Source organism: Stegostoma tigrinum, chromosome 31 (genome assembly GCF_030684315.1).
Source record: "Stegostoma tigrinum isolate sSteTig4 chromosome 31, sSteTig4.hap1, whole genome shotgun sequence".
Classification (NCBI taxonomy): domain Eukaryota; kingdom Metazoa; phylum Chordata; class Chondrichthyes; order Orectolobiformes; family Stegostomatidae; genus Stegostoma; species Stegostoma tigrinum.
The window spans coordinates 33,076,307-33,099,957 of record NC_081384.1 but is presented as its reverse complement, the minus strand read 5'-3'; the positions used below and the strand labels follow the sequence as shown (position 1 = coordinate 33,099,957).

At 40.6% G+C, this 23,651-nt stretch overlaps 1 protein-coding gene across 1 annotated transcript in view; it reads right to left on the bottom strand.

Moving 5' to 3' along the window:
• myo1d (myosin 1D) overlaps positions 1–23,651 on the bottom strand; it is a 486,267-nt gene that overhangs the window by 320,958 nt on the left and 141,658 nt on the right. The window contains exons 12-13 of the mRNA XM_048560821.2: positions 2,118–2,188; positions 1,093–1,167 (exon numbers count right to left, since the gene is read on the bottom strand). Of these exons, the coding sequence (XP_048416778.1) occupies positions 1,093–1,167; positions 2,118–2,188 (146 nt within the window). The remainder of the gene's footprint in view (positions 1–1,092; positions 1,168–2,117; positions 2,189–23,651) is intronic.

Sequence of the window (23,651 nt, the reverse complement as noted above, 5' to 3'; positions counted from 1 at the left end):
TGAAAAGTATATAACATCAGCACGTTGCAGCACCATCTTGGATTACAGAATAAGTGACCGAATAAATTGTACAAATGGTTGAATACTGAATTAATATTAAACTTGTATCACTTGATCTGAAATAACTTCAGAAGTTCATCTTTCCCTCTCCTTCATCCTCTCTGCTCCTCTAGTCGCCACTGTCCAACATCATCCCTGAGATCCTAGCAACATGCTCCTTTCCTGCTACCACAAGTGCCATTGCTTCAGCACCCACCACTTTCAAGCTGGAGATGGTGGGGCACCTCTGCAGATGCTAGACATCGACTGATGTGTCCAGGCTTGTCTTCCGAGACGGAGTGGGGTCAGAGATACTTGGGGCCCCGGCCTCCAGCGGGGAGGACATCAGGTGGTGGACCCCGGGCAACCAACGCATGACAGAGTTATCAAGCTGCAAAGACAACCACGAAAGCTCTGTGGATGCAGTTGGATCTGCTGCACGAGCCCATGAGTGGGTCAAGCCTGCACTCAGTTACTTATTTTCACTTTTTAACGGTAAAGTCAACCTTAGAAAACAAGTTTTCATCAGGTGAAAGTATGCTGTTTCAGTAGGAAAAATAAACTGTGTTAATGATTCAAAAAAATTACTTTCAATTGACGTAACTCTACTGTCAGAGAACCAGTCAACTCCACTAGGTGATTTTGTTGCCCTGCTTCAGATACGCAAAACAAAATTGGTACAAATATGTTGTTCAATAAGAAAGAGAACAGATTAATTATGTAGCAGCCCCTCGAATTAACCTCTTACCATATTTATGAAATATTTGTTCACTTGTGAAAACTTCTATGTCTGTGAGTAAAGTTCCTTTTCTTTGGGGTTAGCAGACTGCTCACCAAAACTTTCAGTAGGGAATGAAGTGATCAACAAGGCGGCTGCAAACTTTCATACATTGATTCTAAAATATGTTTGCAGCCATGTATTAAAACAATGATTTATGCAAAGAATGTGCTCAATATATGCCACTATACTCTCTCTGGCTGCAGTAATTCATAGAGAAAGGTTTCTTTTCCCCCCCTCTTTTTAAGATCAATAGATTATTTCCACAGTCCTACCTGTTGTACATTAGCCGTTTGAAGTCCTGGAATAAAGTATCCTTGTTCTTGTCAATGAAGCCAATTACGGAATATCTTTACGGGGTTGGGGGGAGGGAATAAATTTATGAACACTTAAAAATGTCAGGCACTTAGCTAATGCAGTGGTTTAAACTGGTTAAAAACAAAAGAAAAACTACAGATGCTAGAATTCAAGGTAGACAAACAGGAGACTGGAAGGGGACAAAGTCAGGTAGCAACTGGAGGAAAGAAGAAATAAACATTTCCAGTATTAACCTTCTTCAGGACCCTAGAAGGTTGTCACCCAAAATGTTGACTTCTCCTTTCCTCCAGATGCTGCCTGGCTTGCTGTGTTCTTCCAGCTTCCTGTTTGCCTAGCTGAGTTCATCCATACTGCCTCATGATCATGATGCCCCAAGTCTAATTGTTAGTAACCGCTGCCTTCTTGAAGGATGAAAGAAATAGGTTCACCGAGAGATTCAGAAAGAATTCCAGAGCCTAGGTTCTAGTTGCATGCATACTTGTGTCAGCCATGACATACTGAGCTGACAATTACAGGCATCATGCTTGCTATGCTTACACTGATGGCACTCAGTGTTTATAGATCATAGAATCCCTAGTGTGGAAATAGACCCTTCGGCCCAACTAGTCCACACCCACCCTCAGTGTACCCCAACCAGGCCCATCCCCATTTAACACACCTAATCTACCCAACCCCGAACACACTGGGCAATTTAGCAGAGCCAATCCACCTAGCCTGCACATCTTTCGACAATGGGACAAAACCTGAGCACCCAGTGGAAACTGACGCAGACGTGGAGAATGTGCAAACTCCACACAGACAGGCACCCAAAGATAGAATCAAACTTGGGTCCCTGGCACTGAGAGGCAGCAGTGCTAACAGCAGTGTTGGCTCCAAGAACTGGTTATTAGCAGTTTATTGAAGTTGCTATAGGAAGTATAAAAGGGAACATGCTGGTGCCCAATGGGAAAGATAATTTCAACACCATCACTTTCAAACTTACACGACATGCCCAGCGTAGTGCTTAATGCGAAAATCTCGATCAAAGTCCAGTGTTTTATCAGTTGCACAAAGCTGAAACAAAGCAGATTAACATTTCACATTAGTGATCATGTCATTCTTCACAATAGTCTGCACAAAGATGGCATTACAGTACTTAACAATTGCAAGATTACTTCTAGCAGCAAATTTTGGTATTAATTTCAAGTTCTGGTCAGGTTCCATCAGAACATGCGATCACATTTCACCAAATAAGTTTGCTTACTATTAATTCAGCTCAGTAAAGCATAATATTGCAATTGCACAGATTTTATTGGGTTATTTACAATCAATTATTCAGACAGTGGCCTCTGATCAACAGGCAGAAAGGATGTTATTGTTACTAATTTCAGAGTGATATACTTCCATGATTGACTGTGAAAGAATACAAGATTGCTGAGGTTTTAGCATCTCTCCAGAAAAGGCTGGATGCAAGAGATTTTGGTTACTGTTGTATGAGCACACTAATTATATGTCTGGATGGGATCCCATCAAATTTGATGTGCTCATAACTTCAAATGGATCAATGCTGGAGGATGGAAGAATGTTAAATTCCATCTGATTGGTTAGCTTCCAACACATCAGTATTTAAAACAAGTCAACAAGTAGATATCCCATTTATGGTGTTTCCTGGTAGAAATTTCTTGAAAACAAGACCACTGCTGAGGAAAAGGGGCTGCTAATTGAGGATATTAAAATCCTATTTATTGAAAATCTGAAAAATGCTTTTACAATACCATGCAAAATAATTTATTTTACAGAGAACGAAACACTGTGGATTTTGGGTACGACAAGTATATTTTCTCACCAGAAATCATCAGATTCCATCATAACTTTACAAATACATTTTTGGCTTTTCTGAAAATTTATTCAACTTTATAACAAGGTACACACAAGTTGTAACAGACAAGTATATTGCTTCTGTTTCCATTTCACTGATATTTTAACTCATCCTTACAGACAGTTGGTTTAAAAGTATGTTGGAGTCTAAAATGAAGAGCTACAGGTTAAATCAACAGGACATCATTTCCCATCCAAAATGAGCATCAGAAGTATAGCTTTCATACACAGTAACCAGAGAAGGTACTACAGAAACCTCCCTTGACACATACAACACCTTCGTAGGGCTGAAAGAGAGATGTACAACAAGTTGTACTATTGTTTCCATTCCTGTATGGGCATTCCAATTCAAAACTGATTAGTTGCAGGGAATGTATTGCCCACTTTCAGAGATTTCCTCATTTTCAGTGTTACAAGTGTACCTCCCTTTTAGGGGTCAACCAGAACAGCTCTAGGGTTGATTGAGAGCTGACAATGCTCCATAGGTATTGGTATTTAAGAGCTGGGTTCTTCCCCAGTTTGGAGTTGACTTCTGGATTCAGAAAAAGGTCAAGAAGGGCAAGGTAGACACTGTGATGAACTATAGATCCACACAAAATTCTTGGCAATCTTCAAACGTCTTTTGCTATCTAATTCAACAAATAGATAAGAGGCTGGTAATATTAACAGCTAATGATTAAAATAATCATTTGGTAGACCAGAACTCAACTATTGCTTGGGAAAATACATCCTGTTGAAGTTTCTTTTCTTGCATTCATCAAATGAATTCATAATACACAGAAGCAATATGTATACAGGAGAAGAGTGTGCTGATTTGTTGGCATGTAGACTGACTGATGGATGCATTACCATGGAGAATGCACCAGTTAATGATGACAGTCAACTGTCAGGCTTCGTTTAGAAATAAAACCAGGCATGTTCACCGTGATTGGTCAGGACATCATTCTGAGCTATTAACCAGCAAATGCTAGTCGTTTGGTTCATCACTGATTAAAATCAGTGCATTGCATGTGCATATTTTATCTGTATGTGAAGAACAGAGCCCTGAATATTATTATGTAAAGCTTACATTATACAATTCTAAATTAATTGTATGTTCAATTCCACACCCACGCAAGGTCATCCCAGAGGTCTAGAAAATGTCTAATGGAACACCCCTGTTTAAAAAAAGGAGGGAGGAAGAAGACAGGAAATTTTAGGCCAGTTAACCTGACCACTGTCCTTTGGTAAGATTTTAGAGTCTATTATGAAGGTTGAGATTGCAGAGTGCTTTGAAATAATTGATAAAATAGGGTTGAGTCAGCATGGCTTCATCAAGGGGAAGTCATGACTGACAAATCTGCTAGAATTCTTTGAAGTGGTAATGAACAACGTGGACAAAGGAGAGCCGGTGGGCACGATCTATTTGGCTTTCCAGAAGGCCTCTGACAAGGTGCTGCACAAAAAGCTGCAAAATAAGATAAAGAAGCCATGTTTATGGAGGATTAGTAGAGGATTGGCTGACTGGCAGGGGGCAGAGTGCAGAGATAAACATGTCTTTTTCACGATGGCAGACAATGACAAGTGGAGTTCCTCGGGATCCTTGTTGGAATCACTAATCATGTCATACACTAACAATCTGGATGATGGATCTGAGGGGCATTGTTGCTAAGTTTATAGATGACACAAAAATGGGTAGAGGGACCGGTAGTGGAGACAAGGAGGACTGCAGATGCTGGAAACCCCAAGTCTGCAGGTGAGAGGCTGGAAAAGCACAGCAGTTGTGGTTGGTTGGCTCACCAAGCTGGTTTGTTGTTGTCGTTCCGTAGACGCTTCATTACCCTGCTGGGTAACATAATCAATGCAGCCTCCGATGAAGCGCCGTTGTGTTTTCCCACCTGGTTTTAAACTCTGGAGTCTGTTGAGCTGATACCTCACTTCCTGTTTTCCTTCGCAGTGGAATGTATATGGGGTCAAGTTCTATGTATTTGTTGATGGCTTTCTTCATGGAGTACCAGGCTTCAAGGAACTCCCATGCCTGTCTCCGCTTTGCTTGTCCCAGGATCTTGGTGTCATCCCAATCGAATTGGTGGTTCTCCTTATCCATGTGAATAGAGATGAGTGAGTATTGGTCGTGTCTTTTTGTAGCCAATTGGTATTCATGTCCCCTTGATTGAAACTTACAGAATACCAAGCGGTCTGGATACAGTGGACACGGAAATGATGTTTCAAATCAGTAGGATAGACCAGGACCCTACAACGTTGGCCCATCGTAGAGGGGTAAACTCTTTAGAAATTCCAGGCCAACGTATTGCAAGCTGTTCCTTGATGAAACTTTATTTATACCATTGAAAATGGGTTAAGAACAACAAGAAGCTTATTTAATCAGGGCATGTACTCCATTTGAAACAAAGCCATTTACGAGCTTCATTTGATGCCCAATAATCAGTTTCTAAGCAAGTGATAAAAATGAATTTCTTTAGCCAGAGGGTGGTAAATCTATCAAATTGATTGCTGGAGAAGACTGTGGAGACCAAGTCATTGGGCGTCCTTAAGATGGAGATAGATCAATTCTTGATGATTAAGCGGATCAAGGGTTACAGGGAGAAGGCAGGAGAAGGGGGTTGAGAAACACATCAGCCATGAACGAACTGTGGAGCAGGCTCACTGGGTAAAATGCCCTAATTCTGCTCCTATACCTTATGGTCTCATCAGCAAACAAACATTGTCCAGTTGCAGAATCGCATCTTTTGCTGGACACTATGCTGTGAACTTTGAAAATGTGGTGCATTGGGTCCAGTCAGTATCTTGCTTTATGCGAAAAAGGTGAAGGGAACGTGCTTTAACACTTTCTGCCAGAGCTTAGGAAGTCTGGCAGTCAACCTTACATGACCACACCATTAATTTGTGTATTATCTTGGTTAATGCCTCTACCAATCAGAATTCACTTACTAACTTTTAAGTTCTGCTATCTCTTGCAGCATAAATATTGATTTTTCACTTGAATTAGTATCCTTGCCAATTGTCCTGATGAGTCTAGACAAAAAGATTCAACAAAATGTGCCCATTTTCATCAATAATTAGAATGTTTATGTTAGTAATGTCCGAGAAGCAAGCAGTTAAATAATTTCATTTCCAACTGTTTTGACATCCTACAAGAGATATGCAAGGGTGGTTGTTCTCAGCAGAAATAAATAATTCCACTACTTAAAGCTCAGCAGGTCTGGCAGCATGTGTGAAGAGAAATCAAAGTGAACCCAGTTCTAAGGAAGGGTCAGCAGACCCGAAACATTAACTCTCTTTACAGATGCTGCCAGACCTGCTGAAATTTACCAACTAACTTTGTTTATAATTTACAGCAAGAATGGAAGCATGGCTCTGCATATTTAAGGTTGCCCAGAGCAGAATCTCCCCTCAAACATGGAGCTACCTGTTTTCGTAAACAATAAAAGCTGGTCAACCAATTTGTGCAAGACTGCCATTCCTCAAAGTCCATTCCATTCTTAACCTACAAACCTTTTCAAATGCTGCCCTATACTGCTGCTTCGTTTGAAATTTTAAGTTCAACAGTATACAAATGTGTTTAATTGGAAACAAAAATATCCACTTCTCAAAAGTTTTAGCTGTCGGAAATTTTTAGGGTTGCAAATGAACCCAAAGCCATACTCCTCTCATGATTTTTAACATTCTCAAATCATATTTCTTCAAATGATACAATTCCTAAATAAAAATTCAGATGCCCAGCAAATGCATTGATCTTTTTTATAAATGGAGCAATGCAGTTCCTCGTTCATATGAAATGCTGACCTGACTGCAAACTTCCCTTGAGATTCAAAATCTAAATTTGATACGCTCCTGAGTAAAGCAGATCTTAAACAGGATGATGGAAATCTTAAGAATTAGGTTGACATTGTACATTTTAATTTGCATAGTTCTCAATATAAAGAAAATGGCATATTCCGTGTCTGAACCAATTACAATTGTAAGCTGAAAAATGGAAAATTTTCAATTCTGCAGAATGTTTTGTCCTTACTTTAAACAAAGTGAACAGGAGAAGGCTTTAAACAGCACAAGGAACTTGAAAAGTAATTCACTTACATGGTTTGAACAATTGTTCTCAATAATGATCAAGTGATACAGCTCCAAGCTAAGCAGAGCACAAAATGTGCATGTTTTTTTTTTAATTGTAGGTCTCACCTTCAGCAGGCAATCATTTTGGCTAAAAACTAAAGCCAGCACAAAGAAAATTTGTTTCACTCACCTGTAGTGATTACAGTCAGATGTTATCAAGACATCCAAATGGGGAAATGATTCTACGCGCTTCACTCTTTTCACAACCGCATTACTTCGCATCAAAGTACACTAATATTTTTATATACTACTGAGCAGACTGTTTTGCTACAGTTTAATATGTGTCACTTCACTGTTTAATAAAATTATGTCCAGGAGACATTTAGGTCTATTCTGCGCCTGCCATTATTACTGACATCTCATTCTTCAGATAAATTATGTTCTATTCACCTACTAAAATTCATGGTAAATCTAACAATATCTTTTAAAAATTTAACTACAAAGATTGATAAGATTTGTGGACAGAACCAGGTACTGTTGCAATCTATATTCATCGCTATCTATTCATTGTATTCATGGTCTACTTTCACTGCTGTTGTTTGTTTACAATGTTGACTTTCGAAGCAGTCTTGTGTCATGGACGTTCAACATTTCAAATGTTGAAAGCAACAAAACAAACACAAATAAGATGAGTGCAATAGTTTTCTATTTGGGTAGCCTATTAACAAGTGATGGGAAAGGTAATAAAGACACGGGCAGTGGGTAAACGTATAAAACAAAATCTTCTGAACAAAAAGTGTTAGGTCATTTGAAAAAGAAATGCAGAATAAAACTACTGCATCTAATAAACAATACCATATGGGTATTAATGTTGTTTTCTAAGGAAGGCAATTGGAGATAATTAAAGGCAACAGACAGAGATTGAGGCAGAGAATGTGAGAACATGAGCGAAAGCACAAGATATACTGTACATCTTCCTACTGAGGGGGAATCAACTAAAGTGAATTGAGTTTAGAGGAGGAGACAGAGGCCTGAAGATTTTATTTTCATGTTGACTTTCTAGAACTAACAAGTTAATCCTCCAAGACCTAGCAATGAGGATAAATTTGGATTGTATTTCTAATGGTAGAAAATTGAGAGAGTAATCTAATTAAGTTGCTTAAAATAGATTTGTTTGGGATCTAACACATTTAAATTGTTCAAGGGAGGTGAGAGGTGATGACCTAGTGATATTATCGCTGGACTGTTAATTCAGAGACCCAGATAATATTCTGGGGACCCAGGTTCAAATCCTACCATGACAGATAGTGGAATTTGATTTAATTTTTAAAAATGTCAAATTAAAAATCTAAGGACCACCATGAATTCATTGCCAGTTATTAGAAAAACAAATCAGGTTTGCTAATGTCCTTTGGGAAAGGAAACAGCCATCCTTACCAGGTCCGGCCTATATATGTGACTCCAGGCCCACTGCAATGTGGTTGACAATTAACTGCCCTCTGGGTGACTAGGGAGGGGCAATAAATGCTGGTTTAGCCAGCAAAAGCTTCATCCCATGAATGAATAAAGGAAACATGTTTCCAGCCCCAATAACCCATGTGATGTGTCAAATGTGAAGTATTCCTCTTTATCCTTCTCCACCAACCAGTAGCCTTTACTACAGCTGACCACATAGTCATGCTCCAAATCATCTCAACTGTTGTACAACTAAATTAGATTGTACCCTTAAAGTCTAATTCTTAGCTATTTAATTGCATTCAGAGTATCACTTACAATGATTAATGGGGGCGTAATGGTAAAGTCACTAGTAATATCTCTAGTACGCTAAAGACCCAGGCTAATACTCTGGAAGGTAAGGATATGACACCCTATAACAGTAGCTGGTTGAGATTAAATTCAAATCAAGAAAATTTTAAAATCTAGCAAACTGTTTCAGCAACGGTGCCTTTACATAATGATCATGACATGTTATTGATTGCATTAAAAATATAACTTGTTCACTAATGTCCTTTAGGTAAGAAAACCTGTAATCCTTACCCATTCCCATCTACAAGTAAATGCATTACCACAGCAATATGGTTGACTCTCAAATTCCCCTGAAATAGCTTCACAAGTCATTCAGTTCATGAGTTTATGCATAGGTAACAATGCTGGCCTTACTTGTGATGCCCACATCCCAAGAATAAGAAAGGAAACATGTTTTTGCTTCCCATACACTACCTCTGATATCCTGCAAGGATCTATTATTATTTTTCTTTACTTCTCAACTAGGTATCACCCCTCAGGAACATTGTCAGTTTCTAACAACGGTGTGCTGCACCAACGCACCATTGAACTCTTCCACCATTGCTACATTATCAGACTGCTTAGCAAACACCTAGGTCACAATCATTGAAAACATTTTCAGTAAACTATTGAGCTAACTGAAGACTTAATTTTCAGTTCAAACTCTATCCTTCTCTACGGCAATCGTCTGAGACTAAACCAGAATCTGCATAACAATGGGTCATACTTGTGATGAACTCTCAACAGCATAGCTACCTATGCCATCTCCAAATAGAGCATTTTCATCCCTGCAATATCAGCATTTAAATTCATCCCTGCCTCACCTCATTTGCTGCTGAAAATCCCATTCGTCCCTCTGTTACCTGTAAATTTGATAATTCCAATTAACTCATGACTTGTCAGCCACAGTGCATACAGCTTGTGTAGACTGGAGATTATTCAAATTCTGCTCCTATGTCCTTACTGTAAGATCAAGATCAGTTCACTGACCTACACTGACTCTCAGTCAAACAACACCTTGACATTAAAATTCTCATCCATATTTTCAAATCTATCCATTTGAATTGTTTGCCGGGCTGGCTTGTTTTCGTTCAGATGTTTCATCACCATGCCAGGTAACATCATCAATGAGGCTTCCGATGAAGCAATGTTGTTCTACTCCGCTTGGAATTTATACTGTCAGGCCCACTATGGCGCGTACTGTCATTTTCGTTGTTTTTTTTCCCTGTATGGGTTTGTATATGGGTCCAATTCTGCATGTCACTAGGAATTCCCGTGAGAGTCTACGTTTGGCTTGAACTACTATGGTTACCTTGTCCCAGTTAAGCTGAAGGCCTTCATTGTCCAACTGTACTGATGTTAAGGAAAGTTCGACATGTCATTTTGTTGCTAGCTGATGTTCATTTATTCTGATGGCTAGTTTCCTTCCTGTCTGTCCAATGTAATGTTTGTGGCAGTCATTGCATTGTACTTTGTAAACTACACTGCTTCTGCACGTTGTGCGCATGGGGTCTTCACTATGAATGGATATCCCCACAACTTCATCCACAGGTGCCTACTAAATAGGCAACAAGAGGACATAGTACGCCCTAACCCACTGGCCACACATCAAGACCATATCAGAACTGACAAGACTCCTGTGACCACTAGGAATCATGGCGGCCCACAAACCCACAGCCACACTACAACAAATGCTCACAAGGATTAAATACCTCATACTCATGACATGCAGAACCAATGCAGTTTACAAAATACCATCCAACAACTTATACAAACATTACATCATACCGAAAGGAAGGAAACTAGCAATCAGAATACATAACCATCAGTCAGCAGCAAAACTTGACAAATTTTCCTTAATGTCAGTACATTTGGACAACTAAGGCCATCAGTTTAACTGGGACAACATAACCACAGTAGCCCAAGCCGAACATTTACATGCATGAGATACATTTCTCAAACAATGATGCAAATCAACAAACATATAGAATTGGACCCCATATACAAACCCATACAGATCAAAACCAGAGAACACACTAGTCACATTTCAGACTGGACAGCATAAATTCCAAGCAGAGTAGAACTTCAGAGACCTGATTGATGGTATTACCCAGCATGGTGATGAAACATCTGAATGGAAACAAGCCAGCTCGGCGAGCAAGTCAGCAATCTCACCCAAAACCTGAGCTAGAAATCTTTGCTAAAACCTTAAACTTTCTGCAATATCTCTGCTTATTTGATTCTGGCCTCCTTAGCATTCCAATTTTAATCATTCCTCCAGCAATGACTGTACTTAAATTGGTTAGGTCTCGAACCCTGGAGATCCCTTCCTAAAACTCTCTGAAATCTGTTTTGTTTGTCCTTCATGATGTTCCTTAAAACTACCTTTTCAATCAAGTATCTACCACAGCACCCTCTTTTGTACTTCAGTGTCTTGTCTTGTTTTTATAATGTTTCTGAGAAGAGTTTGAGGCGTTTTGTATTCATGTACTGCCTTTAACATATCAAGTTGTTGTCAAAGAAATGCATTTCCTCTGGTGAGGGGAAATCAACTACAAAGGGTCTTGTATTAAGATTACAGGCTGATAGGAACGAAATTAGGAAGCAGTGGTTAAAAATATCTTGTTGAGTTAGTGGATGCAGATCTGGTAAATGAAGCATAATGTGGCAAAATGTGAAATTGTCCATTTTGGCAGGAATAATTGAAAGAACAACAAAAATACTTTTTAAAAATTAAATGGTAAGAGATTGCAGAATGATCCAAGTATCTTCATGCATGAATCACTGAAGGTGAGAAGGTGACACATGTAGGGCAACAGGTATGGAATATTATTGCTTATTGTGAAGTTATCGAATACAAAAGTAGGGTCATTATGATTCAGTGACACAGGGCAGTAGTAAGAACATATCTGAAATGCTGTACTGCATTGGGTTCCTTATTTAAGGAAGAATGTAGAATGTATTAAAAGCAGTTTGAGTATTTACTAGACTAATACCTGCAGTGAATGGTTGTCTTATGAGGAAAGGTTGGACAAACTAGGTTCATATCCACTGGAGTGTAAAAGGTAACTTGGCTGAAAGAGATAAGTTCATGAGGGGCCTTGGCAGGGTGAGAAAGGGTGTTTCATCTTGTGGGAGAATCTAGAACTTAGGGTCACTATTTAAAACAGATGAAACGAAGCTTCGCTTACCCTTTGGGAGTGTCAGAAGATTCTGGCAATCTCTTCACTAGAAGTTAGTGGAAGTCGAGCCTTTCATATTGTTAAGGCAGGGATTTTTGGCAAGTGTAAAACGGCAAGAGAGTAAAAGGTAATAAGGAGTGGGCAGAAATTTGGAGTGGTGCAATTAGCAATGATCTTATTGAATGAAGCAGCAGGCTTAAGGGACCAAGTTGCCTACTTCTGCTCCTCATTCATATGTTTATGTTTTTATGTTGCTCTCTCTCATTCAAAGAACTATGGCTGCAGGGACAATTGGAACCTTTAGGAGATTCTTTTTTGTTAGTTAAGAATATCAATGGATAAGGAAATAGGAAGGGTAAATGGGAGTCGAAGTACTGAACTAGTCCACGTCCAACTGCTAGAAGACCTCGACAGTACAGTGTCCAGGTTTACACTGACAAGTGGCAAGTAACCACTGTGCTACTCAAGTGCCAGGCAATGAACATTTCTCTCCAGCATTTAAATCTGTCCCCCATTTACAAGGCACAAGTCAGAAGTGCCAAGGAATACTTTCCACTTGCGTGGAGGAATGCAACTCCAGCAACACCCAAATTGATTGACTCCATACAGAATTAAGCAGCCTGCTTGACCGGCACCACATCCACAAACATTCACTTCTTCCAACAGCTCAGTAGCAGTGACAAAATGCACTGCGGAATTTTAACAAAGATCCTTAGATAGAGCCTTCCAAACCCACAAACACTATTTAGAACAAGGTGGCCAAAGGCAGCAGATACTGGGGTACACCATCACCTGCAAGTTTTCCTACAAGTGATTCATCCTGACTTGGAAATACATCATTGTTCCTTCAGTGTCACTAGGTCAAAAGCCTGGATCTTGCCCCCTTCTAAAATCACTACAAGGGCACTTACCCCAACAGACTGAAAATGTTTCAACAAAGCAGTTCACCACCACCTTCTCAAAGACAATGAGGAATGGGCAATAAATGCTAGCTCAATCAACTAAGGCCTCATCCTCTTATGGACCAGGCCAGACCCCCTCAAAATATTTCAAGAAGGTAATCCAGACCCTAACGTTTTCTTATTTAAAAGGTAAATGTGAAGCAGGTGCTCCGAGACTGATGCAACTGGTCAAGCCACTCAGCTTTAAGCAAAATAGAATTTATCGACTCAGTTGATACATGTACAAAAGGCAGAATTTAGAACAACTATTGGAAAACTTAACCAACCCAATACAGCAACTTAACTAATGAACTGTTCCGATATGGCAACATCCCATAACAGAGTCCTTGGCAAAAAGGTAAATCCAAACAGATTCTTACAGGCAGGAAGGATAATCCAGAGAGATTTCAGAGAAAGTCAGTTAGGAATCTTTTACTGAAGCTTACAACCCTCTGGTACTCGAAACATCCTGTAACTGCTACAGCTTAAAAAAAACTAGAAAACCCTGAACTGGCAGAACAGACCACTCTCCTTCCGCTGTTAAACTGCTTTAGCTTTCTACCTCCCTAGACTCTTCTGCATCTTTGCCTTTACAACCTCACTTCAAAAACACCCAGAACAAATTAAACTTTTGAAGTGACAGAATCACATTCTGAATGAATTCTTTTTTAAAACCCAAAAAATAATCAAAACAAATAGCAAACTAGGGTTATTGAGCAAATGGCATTATTCTGTTCCTATAATATTACTGGTATTAGTATCAAAAACAGAACCAGGATACAAAGAGAATTAACACAACATTGAGAAAATAGATGGTATCCTTGGTATAGGAAGATGTTCTCCGCGCCCCCCCACCCCCCGCTCTCAAATGCAGCAGATCCAGTTTGATGTAGGTTCATTTATTTTCTTGCATTTCTCTTCTCCCAGAAGGTAAGATAAGTATGGACTGGATTTGCTGCAGTGAGATTAGACAGTTTGTTAGCATAAATCAGAATAGTACAAAATCTTAATTGAAACAAGCATCATTTGCATGGAACAGTTTGGGCGAGGTTCAAGTCTGTAGCTTCAGTAATGTAAAGTATCTACTGAAGGAACTAAGTTCAAATAAATTTAACCAAAATAAATTGCTTTACATGGAATCTATGGGGCTGTGAGAGAAAAGTCATACCTCAGGTGTTTTGCGAAAGGCAGATACTGAGCAGGTGAAAAAGAAAATCAGTACCACAGTAGGAAAGGAGAATAAAGAAACAGTTAAAAGGAGGCCAAGAGCTGAACTAAAATGGAATAATAATGCATTGAAGAATAACTACAACATGGAGGACATCTGTCCAAGTGGATAATTGCCCAGTTATATCCTGTACACAAAATACAGGACAAGTCCAACCCAGCAAATTACAGCCCTTTCGGTCTACTCTTCAACAATGTGAAAAAAGGGGTTGTTGACAGTATCATCAGGCAGTACATAGCAATAAACTTCTAATTGACATTCAGTTTGGGTTCTGCCAGGGCCACTAAGGCCCTGACCGCATTACAACCTTGGTTCAGACATGAATAAAAGAAATGACCACCGGAGGTGAGGGGAGAATGACGATTCTTGAGATCAAGAAGCATTGGAATGAGTGTTGCACTAAGGTAACCTGAAGCAAAACTGGACTTGATGGCAATCAATGGAATCTCTCTACTGAGTGAAGACATATGTAGCAGATCAATCATTTCAATTCTAGGACTTGACTGAAGGAGTTCTTCAGACCAGTGTCCTAGGCTCAACTGCCTTCAGCACCTTTACTCCGTTATCTGACCAGAATTGTAGATGCTCATTGATGATTACACAATATTCACCAATCCTCTGATGTAGGAGAAACTGCATCCACATGCAGCAATACCTGGATAACACTCAAGCTTTGATTGATGTGGCCAGTAACATTCAGGCTACACAAGCATCAGGCAAATGACCATATCAAATAGCAGCGTATCTGTCATTAACCTTCTGACATTCAATGGAAATTCTGTCACTAATTCCCCCACTATCAACATCCTAGAAGTTGGCATTGGTCAAATAATTTGGCTACAACAGCTGGTCAGAGGCTAGAATACTGCAAGGAATAACTCACTTCTTGATGCCTCAAGTGTCTATTTACGATCTGCAAAGTTGAAGGCCAGTGTGTGATAGAACACTCATATGTCTGAATGAGTACATATTTAAGACTAAAGGAGCTCAAACCCATCCAGGAGAAACTTGCCCATCCACTACCTTCAACAATGACTCCCTCCACCACCAATACACAGTGGCAGTAATGTGCAGCCTCTACAAAATGCACAGCAGTAAGATCCCAGGCTTCTTCCAAACTATTTATCACTTGATTACCCAGAAGGGCTAAAGTAGCAGACATATGAATACACTAGTACTTGAGATTCCCCTTCATGCCACCTTGATCATTCTTTTATTGCAGTTGGGTTAAAATCCTGGAACTTCCTCCCAAACAACACTGTGGGTTTAGCTGCACCCCAAGGACTGCAGCAGGTGGCAACTCACACCTTCAAGGACATTGGAGAATGGCAATAAATGCTGTCCTATCCAGGTACCCCACATCTCATGTACAAATAGAGTCATACAGTCATACAGCATGGAACAGATCCTTCAGCCTATTCCAACCATAATCCCACTCTCCTCCAATCATTTCCGATTCATGTACTTATCAAATATCTATTAAGCATCATAACTGCACCCTCAGCCACCACTTCCTCTGGAAGTTCATTTCACGTGCAAAACACTGTGTAAAAGGATTTTTTAAAAAAAAAGAGTTGCCCCTCATGGACTCTTTCAAACATTTCTCCTCTCAACTTAACAATATGGCACCTAGTCTTGAAATCTCCTACCCTAGGGAAACAACACCTGACATACACACTATCTATACACCTCGATTTTATAAACCTCTTTAAGGTCAGTCCTCAATCTCCTATACTCCAGTGAGAAAGTCCCAGCCTATCCATCCTATTTTCATAACTCAAACTTTCCATTCTCAGCAACAAAAATGGTAAATCTTTTCTGAACCCTGTCCACCTTAATAATATCCTTCCTATAACAGGATACAGTACTCCTATAGAAGAGGCCTCACCAACATGTTGTACAACCTCACCAGGATGTCCCACAAAAAAAATTGCTGTCCCTTTTACCTAAAATAAATATAATGTCAAGCTTTCAGTATTTATCTCAGTTGACTATTAAATTTATTAGCAATCTTACTTTAAAATGTACTTTAACACATGGCACAGATAATCTAATCTGGTTTTACAAAATATGACTTTCTTTCATAAATTATTCATTTGCAAACACGTTCTTCAATTTTCTTCTGAAGGCAAGACTTCTGGAATGCAGTTCCATGGATCATTGTTATCTCCCTCTAGTGGTTGTTTAATCAAACAGCAATTAATGTAAGACTATTTGCCTGGAGGCAGGCATCAGTTTCATTTTTGCTGGACTTCCGTATGTACTAATCCCAGCGGAAATCACCCAGTTGAACAAACAATAATACAGCACAAGAACAGGCCCTTCAGCCCTCCAAGCTTGTGCCAACACATTTTACCCTTCCTTAGTAAAACTGTCTTCCCTTACAGGATTCATATCCCTCTCCCCCTGCTATTCATGCATTGGTCCAAGTGCTTTTTGAATGCTTCCACCACCTCCACCTCTGGCAGGTGTTTCACACACTCACCACGCTTTGAAAGAGAAACATGCCTTGTACATCCCTTTTGAACTACCCCCCAACACCCTACACCTTGGATGTGTGTCACCTGGTAATTGACCCCTCCACCAGAAAATGCCTCATACTTTACACTCTATCCATGCCATTCACGATTTCTAACTTGTATCAAGTCGCCTCTCAACGTTATGCTGTCCAGTGAAAACAAACCCAGTCTACCCAACCTTTCTTCATTGCTAAAATTCTCCATACCAGTCAACATCCTGGTGAACCTTTTCTGCACTCTTTCCAAAGCACCCATATCCCTCTAAGAGTGTGGTGACCACAAGTGTGTGCAGAATTCCAAGTGTGGCTTAACTAAAGTTCTACAAAGCTGCAGCATAAATTGCCTATCCTTATACCCCACATCCCTTCCAATGAAGGTAAGCGTGTCATTGGCCTTATTTTATTAATTATCTATCTGTGCTGCCACCTTCAGTGATCTGTGGAACTTCATACCCAGATCCCACTGCATATCAATACTCCTAAGCGTTCTGCCATTCACTATATAATTTCCACCTGTACTTGACCTTCTAAAATGCATCGCCTCACATTTGACTGGATTAAACTGACATTTTTCTGCCCATACCTCCAACTGATCTATATCCTGCCATATCCTCTGACAATCCTATTCACTATCCGCAGCTTCACCATCTTTGTATCATCCGCAAACTTATAATTGGACCAGCTACATTTTCCTCTACATTTATGTAGACCACAAACAGCAGAGGTTCCAGCACTGATCCCTGTGGAATACCACTAGTCACAAGCCTCCACACTCAAAAGCATCTTTCCACTACTGCCCTCCGCCTCCTATGATTTACCCAGTTCTGTATCCATCTTGCCAATTCACCCCAATACCATGTGACTTTACCATTGTACCATTCTGCCATAAGCAATCTTGTCAAAGGCTTTATTGAAACCCATGTAGACATCAATTGCTTTTCTCTCATCAATCATCTTCATCATCTCCTCAAAAAACTCAATCCAGTCAGGCACAAAATGATGCTGCCTATCACTAATAAGTCCATTTGCTTCTAAACGTGTACAAGTCTTGTCCCTGAGAATTTTTTCCAATAATCTTCCTACCACTGACATGAGGCTCACAGGCCTGTAATTTCCAGGATTATCCCCGTTACCGTTGTTATACAATGGGGCAAGACCGGCTATTCTCCAGCCTTCTGGGACCTAACTCATGGCCAAATAGGATACAAAGCTGTCAGTTAATGCTCCAGCAATTTCTTCTTTTGCCTCCCTTAATTCTGGGTTAGATCCCACCAGGATTTGTAAGGAGGGTTAAGTCCCAAGGACTTATCTACCTTAATACTTTAAGACCGACAGCACCTCTTCCTTTTTATTAGCAACCTGGCTTAGAAGTTCAACTCTCCACGAGATCATCCTCTACCAATTCTCTCTTTTTGGTGAATACTGACAGTATTAGGACTTCAGCTACCTTTTCTGCCTCCACACAGATTCCCTCCTCGGTCTTGGAGTGGACCAACCCTTTCCCTGGCTACCCTCTCGCTTTCTACATAGGTATAAAAACCTTAGGGTTATCCTTAATCCTGTTTGCTAACAACTTTTTATGATCCTTTTCAGCCCTTCTCTGCCATTTGAAACACTTCTACATGCCCAATGTGGATTTACCCTCAAACAGCCACCTCCAATTAATATTCTCCAGTTCCTACATTGTTGTAGCTCTCTTTCCCCACATTCAACACTTTCACCCCAGGACTGCGGTTATCCCAATCCACAAGTATCTTAAAACTTTTAGTATTATGGTCACAATTCCCAAAGTGCTCCCGCATTGGAACGCCACTCACCTCACCGGGCTCATTTTCCAAAACTGGGTCCAGTATATCCCCTTGGTTGCATTGTTAAATACTGTATCAAGAAACCCTCCTTACAAGTTCGATCCCATCCACGCCCCTAGCCTGAACAGAGTCCCAGTCAATATAGGGGAAGTTAAAATCACCCACAACAACAACCCTGCTTTCTCTACATCTTTCTAAAATCCTTCTACATATTCTCTCCACTATCTCCATTTGGCTGTTGGGAGGTCTGTAGTATACCCCCAGCTTTGTGACTTCACCTTTCCCAACCCCAAATTCTACCCATATTTCCTGCTGCACGAGTCCTCTGATGTATTATCCCTCCGTATATCTGAGAGGTACTTTACTGGTAATGCAACACTCCTACCCGTTTTACATCCCTTTCTATCACACCTGAAACTTCCAGCTATCAGCTGACCCTTTTTTCGCCAAGTCTCTGTAATATCAATAATGTCACAGTTCCAAACACTATTCGAAGCTCTCCATTCATCTACCTTGCCTATTACGCTTCTTGCATTGAGACACATGCGTTTCATGCCACCTCCCCTGCACTTTTCAGCAGTATTTCCTTGCGTGTTCTTGTTCTTAATCATGTTTGCCTTGACTTCTACCTCTTGCTCAATTTCTGCATTGACTGCCCTTCTCTTCTGGCTCCCATCTCCCACCACACTAGTTTAAACCCTCCCAATCTACTCTACCAAGTATACCCCTCAAAGGGCATCAGTCACAGTCCTACCCAGGTATGAACTGTCCACTTTGTACACAAGTCTGAAACCCTCCCCCTCAAACCACCTTTTCAGCTATGTGTTTATCCTATTTATCCAGATGTTTCTTTTCTTCGATCATTAACAGGGTTAGGGTGTCGCTGGTTAGGCAGCATTTATTGCCCACCCCTAATTGACTTCTGCTCTGACTAACTCATGTCACGAGCAGTAATCCTGAGATAATTACCTTTGAAGTCCTACATTTCAACTTTCTTCTAGTTCTTTATCTTCTGCTTTTAGGACTGCGTCCCTTTTTTTGTTTAACCTATGTCATTAGTACCAACACGTACCATGTCCACTGGCAGTTCACCCACCCGCTCCAGAATGTCCGACAACAGCTCAGAGATATCCAGGAGCCTAGCATGGGAGGCAACGCACCATCCTGGAACCTTGTTTGCAACCTAGCTATTCCCCTTACGATTAAATCCCCTATAACTACAGCATTTCTATGCCTACGTCTCCCTCCCTCTGCAGCAGAGTTGCTATCAATAATTGCAATTGATTTCTCTCTCTCACCCTGTCGGCAATATTGATGTATTTTTAATAGCCAGTCATTCAGTGCCACAAATTATGCCTCCACTGTCAGTTAACAACACCCAAACACAATCAGATGTGTATTACTCAATACTACCACTCCCAGGTGTCATAGAAGAGCTAATTTATTATTTTAATATTCTAATTATAGCAAAGCAAATGGACGCTGAAGGCACAAATATGCAAGTAACATCCCATCCAAAGTTTCATTGCAGCGTTTACGTCATGGGTCATGACTCCTGTGAATATTTTTTTCACAGGACATTTCTCTCCTACTTTAATGATGTCCATATGTTGCCTCTCATTTTGTGAGGTTTTCCATCATTCCTGACCAAAGCCACGATGAGAACACTCCCAGCCCAAGACTCTGGCAAAGCAAATACTTCAACTTCATATTTATTCACTGCAGTGACTGAAGATAAAACTCGCCAATCTACTGTGGCTTACTTATTAATGTCCTATAACGATGGAAGAAGTCCAATTCCTGACAAAAAAGGCCGAATAGAACAGTCAACCCTTCAAGCCTCCTCTGCCATCTAATATTAACATTGACTGATCTGGTTGCGATCTCAACTCCATTTTCCCTTCTGTCTTTCTCTCGCTCCATCTTCCCTTATAACCCTCAGTTTCTTTGTTGATCAAAAATCTGTCTGACTCAGCCTGGAACATGCAAGGACCCAGCCTCTACTGCTCTGTGCTAGAGAATTCTACCAACGAACAACCCACAGGAGAAAGAAATTCTCATCAGCGTCTTTTGCCTTTCAGTAAGGTTACACCTCAAGTTTCAAGGCATGGTTGTCTGACGGCAACAGAACTGGTGAATTGTGAATAATGTCACTGGATGAGTAGTCCTGATGCAAAGCCTGACTCTTAGCAGACATGGATTCAAATCAACCAATAGTAACTCATGGGCTTTAAATTCAATTAATAAAAATAAAAATTCTAGAATTGAATATCAGTCATGGTATCATAAGAACAGGATTAGGACATTCAGCCCATCAAGTCTCCCTCCCATTCAATACAGCCACAGCTGATCAAACACTTCAATGCCTTTTACTCATTCATCCCATACAACTGTGTTTTTGACAGATTTCTGATTGCCAGACTCTTCACAACTTTCTATGGAGACTTCCAAAGTTCACAGCGTAAAATAATTCCTCATTTTTCACTGAAGTGGCTTCTGCCAGGGGAAGACTGTCTATTCCTTTATCTATTCTGTGGGTCAGAACAAGACCCTCTTTTTTTAACCCCCAAAACTCAAGAGAATACAAGCCCAGTTTGCCCAAGCTCTCTCCATATGGCAGTCTTGTTATTCTGGGAACAAGTCTGGTGAGCATGAAACTATCAGTAATTGTAAAAAAACCCATCTGATTCATTCATGTCCTTTAGATGAAATCTGCCTTCTTCACATAGTCTGCCTAATGACTCCAGACATGGGTAACATGATTGACTCTACACTGCCCTCCGAAATGGCCGAGCAAGCCGCTTAAAGGATAAGCAAACTGGCAGCAACGCACACACCCCACTAATGAACAAATTTAAAAAAACCATTGCCGTACAACTGGTGCAGACTCTAAAGAACTGTGCTACTGATGATTTTTTTCTTCCAAAGTTCAACATGACATTCAATGCTGCTTGATCTTGAAACATAAAAAAAGTGTATCCTTAACCACTAGCAATCAACTGCAGAATAACAGATCATGTCCTGCAGCAATTACTCTCCCAGAGGTGGGTGAGACATCCTATTTTGCCCATTACAGTGAAATTTAACTGAAGTATCATGAACTCATTTGTCAGCAATGATACTAAAAATTCTCTACACCTTGCTAAAAGCTGTATTCGTTGAGGAAGAAAAATGCTGAATATTGGTCACACAAGTTAGAGCAATAATTGCAGAGGGTAGCGGGGAGGTAGCTGACCTCTTGCTTGTGCAGAGAAAAATGAACAAAATCATTTTGGTTAAGGAACATAGAACTCCACAACAAGTCCTGCAGCAAAGGCTACACCAATGGATCTCTTGGAAAACAACATACTTGTTTAAACCACCGCAGACATTTTAAAAGGCAACAATTCATCCCAATCCCCAAACAGAGCACAGCTCATTCAACATTTTTAAAAAACTAGGCCAGCAGTAACTAAGCCACACAATCTGTGTGTATACTGAGGGAACAAAGTGCACATCACTGTGACAATCACTGCCTGCTTAGCATTGTGCCAACCTCAGCAGAAAAAATATGCAAGGTCAATCTGCTTTTGTCAGAACATTGGGTATTTTTAATTGCTTTTCAAAATACCACCCCATTGTGCTGTGCCAAGTAGACAAGATGCGGATAGTTAGCACATGTTTTGGATACTTCTGACATTTTATTTAACTAGTGCCCGCAAGGAGAAGTGAAGCGGAGCTATCGCAACGGGCAACGCATGTCACGTCTGATAACATCTCAATTCAACAAGCGTACAAGTAATGAATGAAACCAGATGGACCACCCGGACGAAACGTCTGAAAACAAACCTTCCAGTTCAGCGAGCAAACTCACATCCAGAACCTCAACCTGAGCTACAAATCTTCTCAAAACTCGCTAGGACCACCCGGTGTTAACCTCAGAACTCAAAATAATAACAGCAAACCAGCACTGTCAATGACAAAAAGTTGTGGCGGTGAGGGGAACCTTGTGTAAATACTGGGAGAACTGTCCCATAGCAAAAATTGGGAAACATAGAACATTACAGCACAGTACAGGCCCTTCGGCCCTCGATGTTGTGCCGACCTGCCATACCGATCTCAAGCCCATCTAACCTACACTATTCCATGTACATCCATATGCTTATCCAATGATGACTTAAATGTACCTAAAGTTGGCAAATCTACTACCGTTGCAGGCAAAGCGTTCCATTCCCTTACTACTCTCTGAGTAAAGAAACTACCTCTGACATCTGTCCTATATCTTTCACCCCTCAATTTAAAGCTATGCCCCCTCGTGCTCGCTGTCACCATCCTAGGAAAAAGGCTCTCCCTATCCATCCTAACTAACCCTCTGATTATTTTATATGTTTCAATTAAGTCACCTCTCAACCTTCTTCTCTCTAATGAAAACAGCCTCAAGTCCCTCAGCCTTTCCTCGTAAGACCTTTCCTCCATACCAGGCAACATCCTAGTAAATCTCCTCTGCACCCTTTCCAAAGCTTCCACATCCTTCTTATAATGCAGTGACCAGAACTGTACACAATACTCCAAGTGCGGCCGCACCAGAGTTTTGTACAGCTTCACCACAACCTCTTGGTCCCGGAACTCGATCCCTCTATTAAGAAAAGCTAAAACACTGTATGCCTTCTTAACAGTCCTGTCAACCTGGGTGGCAACTTTCAAGGATCTGTGTACATGGACACCAAGATCTCTCTGCTCATCTACACTACTAAGAATCTTACCATTAGCCCAGTACTTTGCCTTCCGGTTACTCCTACCAAAGTGCATCACCTCACACTTGTCTGCATTAAACTCCATTTGCCACCTCTCAGCCCAGCTCTGCAGCTTATCTATGTCTCTCTGCAACCTACAGCATCCTTCGTCACTATCCACAACTCCACCGACCTTAATGTCGTCTGCAAATTTACTAACCCATCCTTCTACGCCCTCATCTAGGTCATTTATAAAAATGACAAACAGCAGTGGACCCAACACCGACCCTTGCGGTACACCACTAGTAACTGGTCTCCAGGATGAATATTTCCCATCAACTACCACCCTCTGTTGTATTTCAGCAAGCCAATTTCCGATCCAAACTGCTATATCTCCCACAATTCCATTCCTCTGCATTTTGTACAATAGCCTAC